The 19,807-nt window shown below is 43.9% G+C and overlaps 1 protein-coding gene across 6 annotated transcripts in view; it reads left to right on the top strand.

Annotated features, from left to right (window-relative positions):
* The window catches only part of tanc2b (tetratricopeptide repeat, ankyrin repeat and coiled-coil containing 2b), a 127,969-nt gene that overhangs the window by 62,708 nt on the left and 45,454 nt on the right, over positions 1-19,807 (top strand). For all 6 annotated transcript variants that reach the window (XM_079182741.1, XM_079182739.1, XM_079182737.1 and 3 more), the window contains one exon: positions 1,825-2,004. In XM_079182741.1, coding sequence (XP_079038867.1) covers positions 1,825-2,004 — 180 coding nt within the window. The remainder of the gene's footprint in view (positions 1-1,824; positions 2,005-19,807) is intronic.

Here is a 19,807-nt window from a genome sequence, read left to right as displayed (position 1 = left end):
GTGAATGGGTGGACTGACTCCAGCACTTCTGCAGCCACAGATGGACGTGTGTGTGTGTGTGTTTGTGTGTTTGTTATTTCTATGCTATATCTGCATTACAACAACCGATGTGACCCCCATCCCATCCCGTCACACGGGCTTCCTCTGGGACATGTCACGGATTAGTGACTGATAATGGCTTCATGTCTCACTGAGGCGGCTGTTGCTTGACCAGTTGGTTTTTGCAGCTCTGTCTGCAGGGACGTGAGCCAGAGCTGATTCACAAAATGGATGTTGTGTTTACAGACAGCTGGCTGGATTTTGTGCACTGGGGAGTGTGTGTGTGTGTGTTTGTGTGTGTGTGAAGTTTTAAAAAGAATAGAAAAGAAAAAGCCCAAACGTTCTCATAATTTGTGGTTTTTGGAGCAAGAGAGGAGAACGAGGGTGAGTGATGGAGAGTGGTGGTTTGGGCTCCGTCTGTAATTACTGCTCATTGTGAAAGCTTTTTTTTTTTGTAAGTAAAATGCTCTGCTGTGATCATGACTGTGCTCTTTTTTTTTTTGCTTGGTCTAAACACATACAGTATGGTTAGATTATATTAAGACTGTGGGATATTGTGTTACTGTGGGGCTAACAGAGGTCAGGCGAGCCGTAGTTTATTACAGTCAATGTAAGCAGCACGTGTTGCCTTCAGGGCTGTTCTCTCTTCTGGGTCACGCCATTCTTGTTTCACTCAATACCGGTGCTGCGATCCAGAGACCACGCTGAGGTACTGACAGAGTGCTCACACGTGTCGGCCATACGCTTTCTGCAGGCGTGGACCAATAGAAACGCCATGAGAATCCAATGCGATGCCGCGCATTGAGCACTACTAGTGCTCAAACGATTAGTTGACGGATAGAAAATAGTTTGATGATCAATACGTTGTTTGTCATTTGCTGCTTGCAGCTTGTTGTCATTTAAAGATGTGCTGCCGTTTCATATTATTGTGAATTAAAGGCGAGACGCTGCAGGCAAAAGCAGTTTTTACATGCACTGGTCTGTTTTGGGAGCTATTTTGCTTCTATAACGCATCTAAAATACACATTTTTGGTCTTTATTTTACTCCTTTTTGTGTCTGTAGGTTTTTCTTCACTAAATAATAAAGCCACATTTGTATACTTAAAATAACATTTTCAGAAAACAAAACATCTCCACTTCAGCAGCTCCTACATACACCAGGTTCATTCCGCTCTTCTATATTCTGAAGGTACAGAGGGCTTTGTTCATATATTATTCATAGCCCGATTTATACAAGATTTTAGTCCTAAAAACATGTCGGAAATAGAAGTTTCTTTATTATGGCTGTTGACAGTATTATCCGTTCAATGGATACAAAGACCTTTGGCTCTTAATATATCAACAGTAATAATAGTTTGTTGTTTTACTAAACATTTCGTGGTGTTATCTATCAGTTAAAATATTTACCCTGTTCACATTTAGTCTCCCTTTAACTGTCTAACTGTAAACATAGAAAGATAAACACAGCCTTGGCATTCCTCATATCTGTTTTGTGATATCTTATAGACAAATAACAGAACAATTAATTTACTCGACAAGGCAATTAATGATGGAAAGAATTGTTAGCTGAAGCCCAAAACACAGCCTCGGAGCATCTTAGTGGAAAATATGTTGTGTCAGAGAGCTTAATGTTCATTTATTAAAGTGTTGTTGTGCTATCTCCTTGCATTCTTTGCAGAAACTGGCTCCAAACATTTGTTCGCAGTTTATCAGATTGAGTTAGAAGCGGAGAAAAGCATCTCATCCTGTGTTTCTCCCCCCCCCCCCCCCCCCCCCATCCTGCAGGTGGCAGCATAGACAGCGACTGTGCCTTTGAAGGAGACTACGCCGTGCCCCCGCTCTCCATGACCGAGGGCATGCAGCACATCCGCATCATGGAGGGCGTGTCGCGCTCGCTGCCCTCCTCCCCGCTGCTCACCCACCAGACCATCAGTGTCCGGCTGCAGCCCGTGAAGAAGCTCACAGGTAAACGACACCGGCAGCTGAAGTTGGAAGTCGTTTTTTAAAGAGCGTTGCGTACAAAGGGGGAAGAAAACCCACAAGCTGACACAGATTGTCTTGTACTCACATCCTTTTCCTGTAGCTGTCCTCCCCCAGAGACTCATTGTGCTAATTCAGCCTTAACCCGTCACTGTGCCACTGTAGGCAGAGAAGCGCACACACGGGGAATACAAACATGAGACAAAGTGAAGAGGAGTGGCTCGTCCTCTGACTCTTGATGGTTGCCGATAATCAGTGATCACTTACCGTCTTACTCATCCGCTCGCCCTCTGGCCCGCGGCAAACGCTGCGACTTCCAGTTCTTGTAATGACCAAAGTCCTGACGAGGCTGCGAGGCCGCGGTCGCCTCCTCATGAACCCGCCGCTAATCGTTTCCCCTCCACACTCATCCCTGACATGCAGGGAATGTAGGGGGAACCCCATCCTCTTCCCCCTCTGTCTCCCCCGTTAACTGGGTTATGAGTCTGTGTCAGGTTCTCTCTGCTTTTATTATAGAAGGGGAAGACGGGGGGGTTTGTGGTTCAGGCCAGCGTGGACATCCGAGGCTCACTGCTGCGCTGTTTTTTTTCTCTTTCAAAATGAGAAAATGAAATATTGGCATTGCAGCTTCAACCCAATATCAGTGCAGCCCCCACATAGAGGCAGAGTGGGTGTGAAGGACTTGATTTCAGCAGTCACCACTAGGGCGCACCAGCCTCTCAGCTACTTTAGATCATTAACCGTTTTCTGATATGCAGGGAGGCGCCGTGGCTTTTTTATTATTTTACATCACACAGAATGATTTATGCTCTCTCCCAGGTCACCGAAAGAGTTTTTAAAAGAGGAAACACGAACACACAGACTGATACTCTTTTATTTTTACCTGGGTGAAATGTAGAGGATGCTGTGTGTGGGTGACGAGACTCAGCAGTGGCTGTTTGGAAGATTTCAGATCGAGCCAGTCTGATCATCAGATTTTGCTCATTGAGGAGCCACCTTTGCTCGGAAGCCTAATTTGATGTCTACACTTTCATCTGTGTGAATCAAAGTGAATTTTTTAGATTGTCAGTGTATGAATCTGTAGATTATATATATATATATATGTGTGTGTGTGTGTGTGTGTGTGTGTGTGTGACATGTTCAAGAGCTTGATTAGTGACAGCAGTGCTGTCTCATTTGTACTATTCTTGCTTCACATAGGGAGATGTCTGCCTGCGGTATTGTCACTCATGTCATCACTTGGCTTGTTTTATTGTGCCAGTCGGGCTGGTTGTGAAGGGTGCGTTTGTATTTTAGATTGTGGATTATTGGAAATTAGAAATCCTTTCTTTTTTTTAATATCCTGTAAGTCTCCGCTGATTATTTGCTGCATTTGAGCTTGATTTGTTTTGCCTTTTGCGTAATTCGCCCTCTTACACTTGTCATCTTAAGGGTTCATGTTTGCGTGCGTCACAGTGAGAGATGTGATTTTTGATTAGCTCGTCACTGCGTTGATGCTTCCAGATTCATGTCTCTCTCTCTCACGCCTCCCGTTGTGTGATACACAGTCTGCAGGAACCATTAAGTCTCAAAATGAAAGTGTGTGATTTTGTACATCTACGCTCTTAGAAATAACGGTGCTATCGATAACCATAAAGGGTTCTTTGGCTTTCCTTTTAGAACCTTTTTATAAAGGTTCCACCTGGAACCCTTTATAGAGAGAACCCCTCTTTGGTACGATGGTTCCATCCAGAACCCTCTCTGAACCAAGAACGCTTTTAAATTCCATGAGTTACATGGGGGATTGTGGGCGTTCCCTTTTAACGCCGATGCTTTCAACAATCATTGAAGAGCTCTTTCTTACAAAAAAGGGTTCTCAGGATGAAAATATATGTTTTAGTCTTACAAATAACCCTTGAGAAAAAAAAAACAGCTTTTCACAACTTGCGTAAACGGGTTTGACTCGTAACAACAACATGCACTAAATTCCTCGAGCGCCCAGGGGTCCTCTTAAAGTCCTCAAAGACCTCAAAGTCCTCAAAGTCCTGTGTCTTCTCTCAAGTATCATTCGAGAGCCCGATCGTACCGGGTCTCAACCACGCCGGCTTTCTCACCCTTTAATTAATTCAACTCAGCGCCACTTCCTGCGCAGCTTGACAGTACCAAGCGTGTGTGTGTGTGTGTGTGTGTGTTTGTGTGTGTGTGTGTGTGTGTGAGAGCTGTCGTCATAGGGCAGAACCTCTCCCATGCCAGAGATGGAAGAGGTGGGAGAAAGAGAGGTGGCAGATAGATGAGCGCAACAGAGAGCAAGCAGCAGCAGCAGCAGGTCTAAAGGCTGCAGCACTTTTGATCCACTTCCCCCCCCCCCCTCACCCCCTTCACCCCCTTCACCCCCCTCTCCCCCCCCCTAGGGGGCCTCCACCAACCGCAGTCCCTCTTGGCCCTCCTGTGGCAGAGTGGTGGTGTTGGGGAGGACTTCAGTTATTCAACCTCAAGGCTCTGATAGAATGAAAACGCTATGAAGGCTCTGACCTTTTTACAGAGTCATTGAGTTTCTGATTTAATCCCCTCCGCCCGCATGAAGACTCTCAAGGGGGCCCTCAGATGCTCGAGGGGTCAACTTGTGAAGCAGACTGGTGAGTAAGGCAGGAGCCATGCTGTACCGTGTCATCGCAGTGGACTCATCATTAGTTGTTGGTGGGATCGCCACCGACTGTAAAAAACTGTTTTGTTTATCAAAAAACGTCAGAAGAAGAAGGAACGCTTTATTAATCTCTCTCGGGGAAATTCAGTTTAGTAAATTAAAAAAGTAAGACGACTGTAGTAAAACACAAGGGATGCTGGCTGGTACAATATTGATGCTTGCATAATAATAGACTGTCTGAGATTCTTTTCACTTCACAAGATATGTCAGAGTAAAGATACTGTACAGTTAAAAAGATCAACTATCATCAAAGAAGACAGTAGATAATAGATGATACTCCATTATTAACAATAAATGTTATTAAATTCAAATTGTTTTAAAAACAAAGCTACGTATGACAGTCACTGAATTATTCTCAGTTCAACACTCTGGTGAGACTTAATATAGTTTTGCTCTTATGAACTAAAGGTTCACTGACTCGCTCTTCCTGGACATTCTTGGGGGAAAGCTGTTAACCCCCGATTTATGTCGGTTCATGTAACCAAAGTATAAGATTTAATGACAACTTCTTCCTCTGATGAAGACCTTAAGAAGTGGTTTAAAGCTCCAGAAAAACCTTGAGTAAAGATGTTTTACGTAAAGACTTCTCAGCGTTGTATTTATGGTGTTTTATTGCTACTTTTACTTCAATAAAACATCTCAATATCCGTTATCTCCTGCTGATGCATTGCTCAGACTTTAATACTTAGCAAGAACTTCATTCATGAAAACTGAAGTCACGTTTAATCCAACTGAACTAACAATAATATTTATGTACTTTATTAAAGCTCCCGGGGAAAGAGCCTTTTAATCCCCCTGCCTTCCAGAGAGGTCAACCAGAGTTTCTCTTTTTAAACAACTTTTACTCAAATACTGTACAACTTTGAGGTACTTTAGTATTTCAATTGTATGCTATTTTCTACTTCTACTCCACGACAGCTGAGAGTTCCTAAAAATGTGATCCATTTACTCTAAATGGACCATAATGTACTAAATGAACATCATGCTGTATTGAAGAAGACTTGGAACTAGAGATTGAGACCATAAACTCATGTTTACAATGTTTACTGAGGTAATAAATCAAGAGAGAAGTAGTCATTTTCTCATAGACTTCTATACAACCAGAGGAGTCGCCCCCTGTTGGTCAGTAGAGAGAAAGCAACTTTAAGACACTTCTGTTGTGTTTACAAACTGTAACGAACAATTCCTGCATAGCATGCCTGTTAAATATGGGGATTTTACACAATTACAAATCTCAGTCGCCTGCCGTGTACTCATGAAAACATATGTTCTCACCAGCAGAGTATGTTTCAGATATGCCCCCCCCCCCCATGTTTACGTTGTCTATATTTAGTCCGCTGTTATCTAAGACTACGAGCGGCGGCGAGTGCTCATTCTCACGGTGATATCTCCGCGGCTGATTGTTATGAGTTGTAATCACTGATTGCTCATTTGTTCCTTTAATAAACACCTCACTCAAGTGTCAGGCTCACCGGAGGCCTCGGCCCAGCTGATTGATTGGCCTCGCTCCACTCTGAAACATTTAAAGGGTATTATTTCAACATCTTTCCCCAGATTACGCTGCTTTCCCCTAATTAATGGCAGCAATCAATACAATTACTCACTCCCCGTGGATTGCCACATGAAGGTGGAAAATTGCATTTGGCCTTAAAACCTGAGAATCTGCTTGATTTAATTACTCCAGCTATAGTTCTCCCACTCTTACTGCACTTATCACAGTAAGTAATATGAGTATATCTGAAATGTATTGTCTCCGTGGTGCTTACAGCGGTAGAGTGGTATGTGGAATAAGTGGCACTGCACTCCGGCGAGCTATAGCTTCTAAATGGTCGTGTGATGCGTGCACACAAATGCTCGGCGGCGGTGTGGACGGTCAGGATTAACAAGGCGCAGAGTGCAGGACTGCTGAGTCAGGTTTAAAGCTCATTGTGTGGGAGCTCTTTACAGGATCCACATTTTATACGGTGACTCGTGACGAATGCTGCCTTTTTCTGGGCCTGTGTCATTGTTTATGTGTCCAAATTGAGATGACGGGATCACTTGTTGGCATGTGTTCTTGCACAGATACAATGGACTATAATAAGATTCCTATTCTAGTCTTAAACTCCACAGCTGAAACAACGTGTTCAGGCAAATTAATTTGGGATCAAAGGAGGGATCTGGGAAATGTAGGATATCGTTATATGGCAACACGTTTTTCCCAGTTCATCACGAGAGTTATCTTGATGGTCGTTGGTGTTAATGATGTCTTAATAGGATAAAATGATGAGGTGATGACATTTTGGAAAGACATAAAACCGCTAAGACGGTAATTCTAGTTTCTGTTATTATTCCAACACAAAATCAAACATTCACTAGTTTCAGCCTCTGAATATGTGGGAGAAGTGTGAAGATTTGCTTCTTTATTTGGTGTTTGTGTGACGCTAAACTCATCACATCGTCCTCATGAGGAGATGGAGTTTCCCCAGTTGTCATGGAATTGCAGATTTTGTCTATTTTTACACTGTAAAGATTTCTCTCAGTGGAGGTACTGTACTGTAGAAGTAGTATTAATACTGTAAAATACTGTGTTGCAACTAAAAGTCTTGTATTCACATTTTACCAAGTAAAGATTTATTGTCAGCAAAATATATCAAAAGTAAACGCATTCATGATAAAGAATCACCCATTTAAGAGTTTATATTATTATATCTATTACTGGATTCTTATTTTTGATGCATCAAATTAGCAGCATTTTAATGTTGCAGCTAATTTTAATTCATAACAATGCATGATTCATTTGTAAAATCTTTAAAAACCAGCTTGTAGGATTAAACACAGTCTCTACATGTGAACAAAGACATGACATCTGTTTCATAAGAGCATATGTATGAGTGGATTTCCTGGTTTCTGAGCACCTTTTAATGTGAAATCTGGACTCCATCACAAAGCTGCAGCCGTGCCTTGAGCCGTTCATGATATCTCGTCCTCTCTGTGTAGTTTTGAGAGGAGGGCTGACATTTGGGACGTCTCAATCTCTCTCTCTCTCTCTCTCTCTCTCTCTCTCTCTCTCTCTCTCTCTCTCTCTCTCTCTCTCTCTCTCTCTCTCTCTCTCTCCGCCTCCTTTTAGCCAGCCTGGCGTTATATACAGCGCCTGGTATCCTCTGAGAATTTCTGAAATGAACACCGACATTTGGGGCCTCTCAATCTCCACGCCTCCGCCTCCTTCTTCAATTATTGTCATTATTTCTTGCCTCGAAAACCGTCCCGGCCACCACGGACCCTCCAAATAATTCGTTCGGCTGAAAGGAAATGTGACATTTTCGGGCTCCACACAGTCACAGGTGAAAAATAAAGAGTGGAAGGTTAAGTGAAGAAAGGAGTAATTGAAATGGCAGTATGATGCCCGCAGGAGCCGCACTAAAGAACCAGCTGGATTAAGTGCTGTGACAGAAGTTCTGTAGTCAGCCGGTCATATCGTAGCATAGCTACCTTTTCTTCATTAAGTGCAGACATCAGTTCTTTTACCGTAGTGTGTCACTGTAAAGGTACTTGAGGGAATTAATTCATATCTATTTCTGTCATTTGTTTCCGTTTATTAAGCTCTGCTGAAGTGATTGTTAAAGGCTGGTGCAGAATGAGAAAACAAAGAGCTGTTATATGTTGCAGGATTTTCTAAAAGAGAATGATTTATTCCACTCTTTTTATATCTGATATGGAGAAAATCAAATATCGCAATATTTTTAACCAAATACCTCAATTGTGATCAGTAATGTGGATATAATGATTAAGTGTGCACAAGGAAATTACATCACTTTACTGTAATGTTGCCTTTAAAACCAGGAAGTCACTTATGCCATGTTACCAGATCCAAGAGCTAAGACAACACCTAGTCTCGTATCACTACGTCGATATAATATTGATATATTGTCCAGCTCTTGTATCTGTACAGTAAATAAGAAGCGACGAATTGTAGCCAGTTAGCTTAGCTTAGCATCAAGACTGGAAATGAGAGGAAATAGCTAGCCTGGCTTTGTCCAATGCTAAAAAAAAAAAGAAAAATCAGCCTACAAGCGCCTCTAAAGCTATAATTAAAGTATATACGTGCAGATTAAACAAACAATATTATACTGTAACGTGGGTAATAGTGAGCTCCAGAGGTGAGGTTTTATAAAGTGTAAATGTGTCCTGATGCTTCTGTTTCTCACACACACACTTATGCAACCTCCTCGTGCTCGTTTGAATCATAACAGTGTCTTTCGTCAGTTGAAGCCAGGCATGTGATCAACCACCCCCACTTGTCACATCTCGCTGGAATATGTTGCATCTTGTTGACAATATGCGACCGGCCCGACAAGAGACATCGCTTGTAAGTCATTTTCTTTTTAAATAAACAATCCCTGATTGTCCAGAGGATGACCTGTTACCGTAGCCTGTAAGGCTTTTTCTTTTGGTAACGCGCCGCAAACGCTGGTTGGACGTGTCACCCCGGGGGAAATAAGTGTGACTGGAGGAGATTAATAACAAGACACTTGGAAAGCAGCGGGCTTTTACAGCCTGGCGGATATGAACCCCTTAACGAAAACAATATGATCTCGGCCCTTGTGGGGTTCGAACCCCCTTTTTTTTAAATCGCCGTAAAACATGGCTGCAGCTGTACAAACACAGTCTGAAGGGTAAAACAAGGACACGCAGGGACGCCTGAGCCCGAGAGGAAGACGGAGGATTGAAACCATAGTTCCTCTCAAACAGTACCGCTCGTCTTTTTTTTTTTCGTGTCCCCAAAGCTGCGTCCACGCACGGCGAAAACTGTGTCCCTTTAATAACACCCTCCCTCCCTCCCTCCCTCCCTCCCTCAATCCATCCTTTTTTTTTATACCATTTTCTTGCCTCCCTCTATACCCACCCTTCTCCTCCCCCTCCTTTTTTGCTCTGCGGTTGCCATGACAACAGCAGCACTGCACCATTCATCTGTTGGAGACCTGAGCTCCTGTTCCTATAGTGAGCTCCTCTCACATCTATACACACATAACACGCTAAGCGCTAATGCGGGCGCCTCGCAGCAGGAAGCTCCCTGTGCTGTTTTTGTTATTGTCAATTTTCTTCTTCTTCTTCTTCTTTTTTTTTTTTAATTGTCGCGGCGAAAGCTTCCGGTCACCTGTCAGCCTTTTCGGCGCTACTTCCATCATAAAAGGTGTCACCTCTGTGTTCCCCGGTGACACAGTGACTGCTGCGTTCTCTTCCTCCTTCCTCCTTCCCTTTTTCCTCCCTCCCCTTCCTCTCTCCTCCTCCTCCTCCTCCTCCTCTCGCTCCTCCCGTCACTGCCACATCTCGCCTGGCTCTGTATCATTTACTGCGACTGCACTGAGCGGGCAGCATCAGCACTGAAACCTGTGGAGATTTCCTCCGAAAAAAAAAGGGAAACGAGAGGGAAGAAAGAGAGGAGGGCGAGAGAGAGAGAGCTTCCGTTTCTTCCTCATTTATCCTCTCCTGCTCGGCTGCAGGTGTTTGTTTTTTTTCTTCTTTCGTTTCTCCCCCCCCCCCCCTTCCCCATCGTTTTCCCTTTTTCTTTTCTTTTGTTGCTTATTTTTTGATGAACTGGTCGTCGCTCAGGGAGGAAGGACTGCTCGTGTCGCTGGAGGGAGAGGGAGGGGAGCTGGTGCCGTACTCCAGCCTTCAGGAATGCGAGATCTGGTTTGAGAATGGTGAGCGGGCCGCCACACCCTCTTGTTTGCTTGTTTCATTCCTCCATCTGTGTCCGCTACCCCCCCCCCCCCCCCCCCCATTTCACCTGCTGCTCCACCTTTGCCTCGGCCCAGGTCTGTCTGCGCCCCACAGCTGCGAGCCGGCTGGTGTTGTCGGCCGCTGGTTCGAGTGACGCCTGTGTGCAGACAATCGGGGCTGATGGGGAGGAGAGCGCAGGAAAGTAATTTCTCTCCGTGATGCATTTGTCAAAGGGGGGCTGCACTCTTAATGACAACGTAGGCTCGAGGACCTGTGAATCAACCAGAGTGCGATAAGTGTTTTTTTTTTTTTCCGTGGCGAGCTGCTCGGTTACATGCGTCAGCGTGGGTGAGCATTCAATTGTCTTTTGAGTGTGTGTGTGTGTGTGTGTGTCTGTTGGACTGTGCGTGTCTAAGCACAAGCTGTGGGCGGCTAATGGTGCTTGTTCTTGTTGTTGTGTGTCTCACTTTTTCCTCCCAGAGCACAGCGTCATATGTAGCGAAACGGTTGCGTACATGGGTCGAAGTTGGTGGGGGGAGTATAGGTTCCCCTCCCCTCGCCGTGCAGTCGGCAGCTTGTTGTTGTGTACCAGCGTCATGTGCCGGGGGAAGTGGGTTCCTCCTTCCAGTTCCATTTGCGGGCGGGCCGCCCACCTCCCTGCCTCGTCCCGGGGGACGGCTAGCTGGTGTGTGAACAGAACAAAATGTCTCAATAATAATGTCTGCCTGGAAAACACAAGCACCTCATCAGCAGCTGCTATTGCTGGTCTCAGGTGAACGGTTTTTGATGAGGCGCCCGCAGCCAGTTTTCACCCCACTTAGTATCGGCACCTGGAGAGTGCTATGATGAGCTCACCTTGTCAGCTGTCGTTCAGGATGCGTCGGGCAGGCAATGACACTTCAAAACTTCAATTTCAGGGAGGATGAATTGGCCGTGTTGAGAGTGTCCAAGGTGGGGAGAACGTTTCCTGGCTACTAAGATCCCTCGTGGGGTTATCTGACTCTTGATGGAGCAGCGTGAACGAGGTCTCGTCCACGGTGATAAACGGCATCCCTTCATGGTTACGACACAAGGATTTCTGTGTTATTTCTCTCCATCTTTAGACGTTTTAGCTGAGGGATCATTGTCTTGACAAGAAGTTGTTATTCAAAGAAACTGAAAAGAGAGCAATTCACCCGGCACATTCTGAGAATACCAAGTGTAAGTGTGTAGCACAGTATAGCTCCATTGATGTGGATCTTATTCTCATCTCTGTTTCCTCTGGAGCCCTTCATGTGTCTTGTAGGTGTATGTCAGTATATGTTCTCACACGTATTTCACAGGAAAAGTCGGTTAAACCCGGCTTTTGTGTTGCCGGGGCTTCTCAGCTGATGTGCCCCACTTTCCTGAAAATCAGCCAAATTAAGCCTCCCACCCTCTGCAGTGGATCACAGTGGTATTGATTTATATAATTGCTCAATTTCCCTCCCTTGCCACCTCTTAAGCGCGCGTGTGTCAGACAAATGGCTTGTGAGCCTGAGACAAGTTATGAAATATATATGACAGACTTCCAAAAAAGCCAGCCTACTCTGGTCAGTTTTTTAGGCACACAGTGTATGAAATGCAGCTCTTGCTGGACTCATATTTAATGCGCTGAAAATTACTGTGATGTTAATTTGCTAACCAGTGGATTATAGGCTATATTCACAGTTTAGTGACATTGTGGTGTCTGGATTTCTGATGCAGCTGCAGGCCTTTATCACCACTCGATCCTGATTACAAGCAGCCTGCTGAGTGGCTCTATTGGCACTCCAGGGTTGGGGGGGGGGGGGGGGGGGGGGCTATAAATCAAGCATTGGACACCACTGTCCTTTAAAATCCCTCACTTTGTTTCTTGGTGCAAAAGGTTAGAAGATGAATTGAATTTGTAGGAAACTAGTTGGAGGGTGTCGTGTTCTGCCACAGAGCGCTGCAGGAATGAGTCCGAAAACACAGAAATGAGTTAGCATTTATGCACTTTGTTCCCTCGTCTCAAAGTCAATGTTCATGGATTGTTTTTGTTGCCCGAAATGAAGTCTGTGTTCAACACAAGCTTTAAGAGGTTTTAACGTTTTGTTCTACGATATAAAATACGTCAGTAAATAACCTCTCTCTTGAATTTTGAAGCTTTTACATGTCTTAAATGAAACCATAGTCCGTCTTTAGCTGAGTGAAGGTGACGTGAAGTCAGTCGCTTGTAGCTTATTTTCTGCAATAATCCAAAATACAGTGAAAAGATCCCTTTGGGCTTTTTTTGGTCGAGGGAACCGGTGCGATGCTAACTTCCGGGTCGGCCTGACAAAAGTACGTCATCCCTGCAGCGCTCTGTTGTCTCCGGGGCAATCAGGTGACCCAGCATCTTTTTTAACACCACAAATGTCTCCTATCTCTATTTCCTTTACAGAATGTGAAGAAGTGAGATGAGTCATCAACAGAGGCCAGTGTTGCCAACTCTGTAACAACTCCCTGTGATCTAGAATTACAATCTTTTATTATGATGAGAAGGGACACAGTTAGTGCCGCCGTTAGCAAAATGAAGTCATCCTCTTGTGTTCGTGATCCCGTCTCCGACCAGGCTCTTTAAAGTCAGCTTCCAGGGTCCACGCCAGGTAACAACCTGCAATTAGAAATCTTCCCCCAAAGCCGTTTAAACAGCCACCAGATACCCTCCGCTAAAGAAATGCAACCCAGACAGTGCCGACCTCGGCGATTCTGTTTTTCAACGATGCAACTTGTCATCTAAATGACGGCGTATTACAAAAAAAACTGGTTATCAAGCAAAACACAGCACTGCAAAAAAACATAATTACTGTAATGATAATAATGATATTGGGTCGCGAAGTGAATATTTTACCCTTATTTGACATCAATAGAATGTAAATCTGTGAATTTGCTTATAAATCCGCCCATAAGATTCAAAGCTTCCCCAAAATCTCTCTGGGAATATGTTTAGTTCAACTCAGATCTTCGGTCTGGGTCCTCTGGTTGAAACCTGCCTCCGTCAGTTTTCTCTAAAATATATGAGACTCATTTTGTGGAGCAATGTTAATCAGCTCCCAGTTTTGAAAAAGATAATCGTTTATATAATAATAGTTTAGTTTTTGGTTAATCTCTTGGATTTAGTTTTTATAATGAGTATTTGGATATTCATTTATTTTCATAACTGTGAGACGTTTTTGTTTGTTTTGACAGGAAAGTGACTTCAGAACTATTTTTACTGAAAGTTAAAATCAGTTTATTTGATGTAAATATTTTCATCAACACGTGTTGGACCTTTGATAAGCCTTGTAGGCTTTTGGCCTCTCATGAATACTCAAATCAAATCAATACAGGAACTGAGCATCATTGTTGGTGCTCTCAGTGTTTGACACCCTTAATAATCACAATTTGAACGACAGTGTTGGGGAAGTGTACTTGTCTAGTTTCCTCGTTGAAGATGGCGTTCCTTACGGAACCGTTCTTAGTCCTTTTCTGTTTTCTTTATACACGATCCCACTTAGTAACATGATCACAATGTTATTTACCACTTTCAGACGATCCCAATGCTCTGAGCTTTAAAACTTAACGTTTGTAGGACCCAGTAGAGCGAGATGAGTCTGTCTGGCCAAACGGATTCAAACGCAGACAGAAATCAGACTGATTTCAATCTTACTTCCCTTTGTTAAATCCCAAGATCACCTCAGAAGCAAAGCTAAATACCTTTTCTGTGCCTAGAATACTTAGAGAAGAGATCATATTACCTCGCTGCTTATGGCGCTAGGCAGGCTAAACACATTTTAAAGCTCTTTTACTTGTTTTGTAAAGCTTTAAATATCAACACTGAAGTCCTTCAGTCCTTCACAGTTTTCTTTCTTAGACATTCACATTTTTTCAGACTGCCTTTTGTGAAATACCTCTTGATCTTAGAATAGCAAACTTTTATCTTTTAAATACCAAGATTCATTATTATTATTATTCTGGCTTTTAATTCTCCAGGCCTTTCATGTTTCTCTCCTCTGGTTTTACTCTTTAATTCCCAGTGTTTAATGCATTTCCTGTTAACATATTTAGCCGTTTTATTTACACAAAACATTGCATTGTTACTGATAGTTTCATTTAGCGTGAGAGCTGCTTCACTAATGACTTAACTATTTCTAGCTTACAGTGTGCCGGTTGCTTACATTTGGTTTTATCTGTATATTTAGCCGTACCTTCTGGGGAAAGCTGTGGAGTGGAACAGAGAAACCCGCAGTGTGCTATAAATAGCGATAATAATGATTTGCTTACAAAACAGAGCGGTGGGTTACATATACCACCTCACTGCTTTCTGCGAATGCTGCCGGTGGAGAGCTGAGCAAACATTTCTGAGATACACACAGAGGCCTAAAGAAGTGTGTTGTTGTGGGTGTATGTGTGTCCATGCGTATCCAAACCCTTACAGACCGCTGCACAGGACCGCACAATGACACCAGCCTACCGTATTAACATTCGCCTCCTGCCTGTCTGCTGTTTAACTTATGTGCTCAGTCATTTCAGGGAGCTGAGCCGCTACGTTGTGTGGCCGCAATCGGTCTTCTAACTTTGTCTGCGGGATTACATAGGGAGGGAGCAACAATTGATTACAGCTTGTGTCGGACATCGAAATCATCCAGCTCGTCCTGAGTTTGTCAATGGCGAGGGGGATGTGGTCCTTCAAGCTGAGTGTAGCCCGACAGGTTATAAATATCCCCGGTACGGGCTGAACACAAGCTGGGCCAGAGGCCAAGGCAGCCGTGCTATTATTAGGCCTCTGTATCAAGCGGTGTCCTTGACAATTATGTTCATCTTCGCTTTCTTAAAGCGGTATCGTATTTAACTTTACAGCTTTTGCTGATATCATTTGGCTTCAGGAGTGCAGGCCTCCCACAACTACCGCTGAGCTATGAGAGAAGTTTACGGCCCAGGGTTTGGGCGATGTTAAGATTCCCTTACGGGCAATATTGCTTCAAGTAAAACAAAAAAGCTGTAGAGAGACGATCATAAGTGGCCAAAAAGTGTTTAAGCGCTGTTTTACAGGAGGACATGCTGATATCAGTAAATCAGATCAGCCTAACTGCCGTCGTTTAGTCTGTTGACTGTCAAGTTTATACTTTGTTTACCGGAGACTCGACGGTCGAGGGTTGATGGAGGGTTTTGGTCCGGCTGCTCTTTGCGGATGAAGTCGTTATCCTGTTGGATGGAAGCAGAGCTTTGTGGTGTTTCCATCTTTGTTTGTTGCACAGCTTACACATCTCTTCGTCTTCGTCTCTGGCTCTTGTTTTTTTGTTTGGTTAAAAAAGAACCAAAGAATTGCCAAAAATAGGCGCATTTGCTTTCTTTTTGCTAAATGGATCGGACGTCTTTCCTGCCGTATTTAGGGCGACATGAGTAATAAATAGGGCTGTACCAAGTAGTTCAAAGCTTCGTTTATAACGTTGACATTCACATTATTATTATTAATAACTTACAGAAACGGTGCATCAGTCGTACACCGGCTTCCAGCTTCTCTCCCCTCTATCTCCCGAACACAAAGCGAACAACACAACGCTGTGTCCTCGTCTTTATGATCATCTCAATCCTTAGTCTAATAGTCTATATTTATTGAAAAATGATAAATGCCTACATTTCCAAAATTCACAAAATGTTTTTTATCTAAAATATTCTACTTCAATCCATATTTGTTGGCGTTCAGCCTTTCAAAAATGGTTTTTACTCTCCTGTATGCTCCTGCATATTCACAGGGCGTTCTAGCAGCAATTCAACAGAACCATAAATTACATTTATATCACCACAATAGCACAAAATCAGACATATGCTAGTGTGTCGTTCCTTTTTTTTGATGGGCTACAACAATGCGGCTTGGCATTGAGAAGGCAAAAGAAAAATAATTGAATATTTTTCTGTTATCGTGGACGCTTGAGGTCCGTTATCGTGGCCAACCAATATCGGTAATCGTGTCATATCGCCCGAAGCCTATCGCGGTCAAACTTCTGTGTCAGACTGAAGGAGGGAAACCATAAGAAAGTTGACAGTGGCTGAAGCGCTCAGTGTTAACAATAGCCGCTACGCCTCAGCAGCTGAGTCATGGAGGCAGAGTCCTTCAGGATTGAAGGGCTTGTTCACTCGAGCAGACAGCGGCACAGAAAGCCTGCAGTATGGACGCAAGTACGTACACAACGGGGATTTACACCAGAGATGGAATGATGAAAAATATTGCTGCTCAGAGCAAATAAGTTGTCCAGTTGTACACGTACAGATTTCACTAAAATAGCGTTGAGTTGAACGGCACACTTGATTAGCTGTTTAATCACTGTTATAAAGTGACTTACAAACAATGACGTTATACAGAAATAGAAGTAGAAAAACCTAAAAAATGTGCTTTTCAGGAGGACGGTTTTGTCCCACAGCGCTGTGGGCCTTGATAAGAAAGAAGCCCCATCATGTTTGGTCAGTGGAGTTCGGTCTTAACTTGATAACAGACTTACAGGCCCTGTGTGAGGATTACTAACTATGTCCCGCTGTCTAGTTATTTTCTAAAGCCAATCACGTTCCAGATCGCTGCTCTTGTCCCAAGGCCGGGACGGCTGCATACAGATTTAATGTTTTGTGAAAAATCTATGTGATTTTGGACACACTGATGGGTAAACGGCGCAGAATTCCTCCAACAGAATCTCCTCCTGAATAGATTAATTTCCTCATTTGTTGATGTGGCTTTGATGTCACTTGGTTTTTGTGCTATTGGTCTAATCCAGGCCCCAGAGAGGTTGTGTGAAACGTTGAATTAACAGCTTTTTGGGGCTTGGGAGAGCTCGGCTAATGAGCGTTCTTAGAAATTCTGCCCCTCCCTTCGCCCTCTTAAAATTCTGCCTGTGCCTCACCTTGCTCTTCTAATCCTCCCAAGGTTGTAATGATAGGTACGTGTGTATGTGTGTACGTGTGTGTGTGTGTGTGTGTGTGTGTGTGTGTGTGTGTGTGTGTGCGAGCGAGCAGCAGACACACTGCCACACATAGAGTACATAAAAGAGGGAGAGGCAGTCTGGCTAATGGACTCGCACTTGCTGCCTCTGTTTCGAAGCTGTGACTGAACAGCGCAGCAACATCTGGTCTGCATTGTTTTGTTCAACAAGTCATCGGGACAAACACTCAAAAATCACCCGTGAGCCGGATTACTCCGCGCACACTGGGAACAAGCCTCTGGGCCGCACATTAAGACTGGTGAAATTAAAGTGAAGCAGCACGTCTGAAGAGCCACATTAATTATCAGCCGCATCTGTGGTTTAATTTATCTATAATGTATTAAAAGAGTACTCCACCGATTTACTACGGCACTTCTACTGCATTCCAAATCACATGCTTTTTAGTTTTAGCACGTACTGCAGCTGCCCTTACAAAGTGCATGCTCTTACTCGGACATGCTACTTCCTCCTAAGGTGGCATCTTCAACTTTGACCCTCTCGCTCAAATATCTGCTGAGCAAAGGATTGTTGTTCAGAATAGCCCGAAAAGCACGCTGACTTATGCTTGACCGTATTTCAAAGAACATCCTGGTATTTTTGGCATACTGCATTCGAGATACTATATATTAGGACGTACTATATATATATAATATGGTAGTATGTGTTGGAATGCACAGATTGTCTTCTATCTTGGCAAAATCTGGCGCCTACATTACCCACAATGCAACTGGACCACCGACAGTTTAGTCATAGATTTGGTAGGGGACTCCCTAAAGATATAAATAAAAAGATATATATATATATATATATATATATATATATATACTGTATATATATGTGTGTGTGGGAAGAGTTGTCTAATTTAAGGCATAACAGCAGAACACAGCTTTTTTATATTTAAGCCGTATCATAATATATCAAGATTTAAGCGCGACCTTCCTGAAGAATAAACCTGTATATATTTACCTTCACTAACGTTTGCAAAGAAGCACAGCAGACAGACTCGAGCCTCGACACAAAGCATCAGAGCGTCGGTTGCCGTTTTGAAAGCTGAGTTCCTTGAATGGAGGTGACGAGGGGGAAGACCTTGCCGACACAAAGACGACATGTTTGATTACATTTAAGCCGACGTATTGGGACCTTTTAAAGCTTTTGGTGTCGGTGTAAAAAAAAAAAGAAAGAAAAAAAAAGGTGGACAAGAGCCGTCTTTTCCTGTGCTCTGCTGTTTCCATAGTGACCAGGGCCGCATGCTCGGTTTCTGTAAAGCTCCGCTCGGGTTGCAGACAGCTGGGCGATGTATGTCCTCACCCACATTATCTTTCGTCGTTTTATGGTAATGCGTTGCTCGTGCGGGTGCCCGGGGTCGTGTGTAACGGAGCCCAGGTTGTGTCCGTGGGGACTGTCGCGTTGAAAAAGAAGAAGCGCTCCTCTTTCATATGCACAACATCCTGCTCACGTGATTCTGAATCACAATATTGACTTGCTTTTTCTCTCTTGTTGAGGATTTCACCAAAGGCTGTGTGCACACGCTGACGATCATGGGAATAGAGATCAGCTTCCTCTTCTTAAAAATGTTCAAACTGTTGTCACCCAGCCTCCCCCTCCCCCTCCCCCGTTCTCCCCCTAATCTCACATGTACACTTGCATACATGCCACATGCATATTCATGTTCACGCCCTCGCATTCAGAGCATGTTACAAATATCTATTTCACGGCCACGTGCATCTGCACACACACAGAGAGACTAGAGATATTTATTCATAAGCTCATTAGAGGAGTGGATTTGCCTGCTGCCATCCATCACAGTGTCACCCATCCTCAGCCTGGCACACACCGACAACAGGACTGGAGAGGAGTCCCTGGGATTTAGTCTCCTGGAGCCGCTGCTGTGGAGGGGATTTACTCCGATAGACAGAGTCTCACTTCGCCATTTTATAGAGGTGAGATCAGGGAGACAAAAAAAAACAAAAGAAGCGGTAATCTCCCATTCACCCGAGTTTATCCCGAAACTGATATTCTGGGGGGGTTGGGGGATGCTTTGAGTCACTTGGTGTAGTCATTGTCAACTGGTGCTCAGCAGCATGCTGGCTTTGTAAAAGATTTGAAATGTAAAAACAGATTTTTTTTTGTGGATGCTCTTGCAGGCGCGCACCATCACGTGAAAGCTCAGTGCGTCACGGTCTCCTCGTAGCTCCGTAACAAGCTGTTGCAAGCTTGTCACTGCGGGTGCAAGAGCGGCTTATCGAAGGAAGGCAGGACTGTGGTTTGAAAGGGAAACGGAGAATTGTAACTTTGGGCTGCTTCCTAGTTTTCCTGCGAGCTGACAATGAGAACTTTTGCCAGAGAAGAAAGAGGAAAAGCAACAAGGTAGAGAGACGTCGTTAGAAATGTGGGAAAAAGAGATTTTTTGAAGTGTCTTAGTAGTGGAGCG

Source organism: Pholis gunnellus (genome assembly GCF_910591455.1).
Source record: "Pholis gunnellus genome assembly, chromosome: 21".
Lineage (NCBI taxonomy): Eukaryota > Metazoa > Chordata > Actinopteri > Perciformes > Pholidae > Pholis > Pholis gunnellus.
Note: the sequence above shows the minus strand (reverse complement) of the source record. Positions and strands in the feature narration are given on the sequence as shown.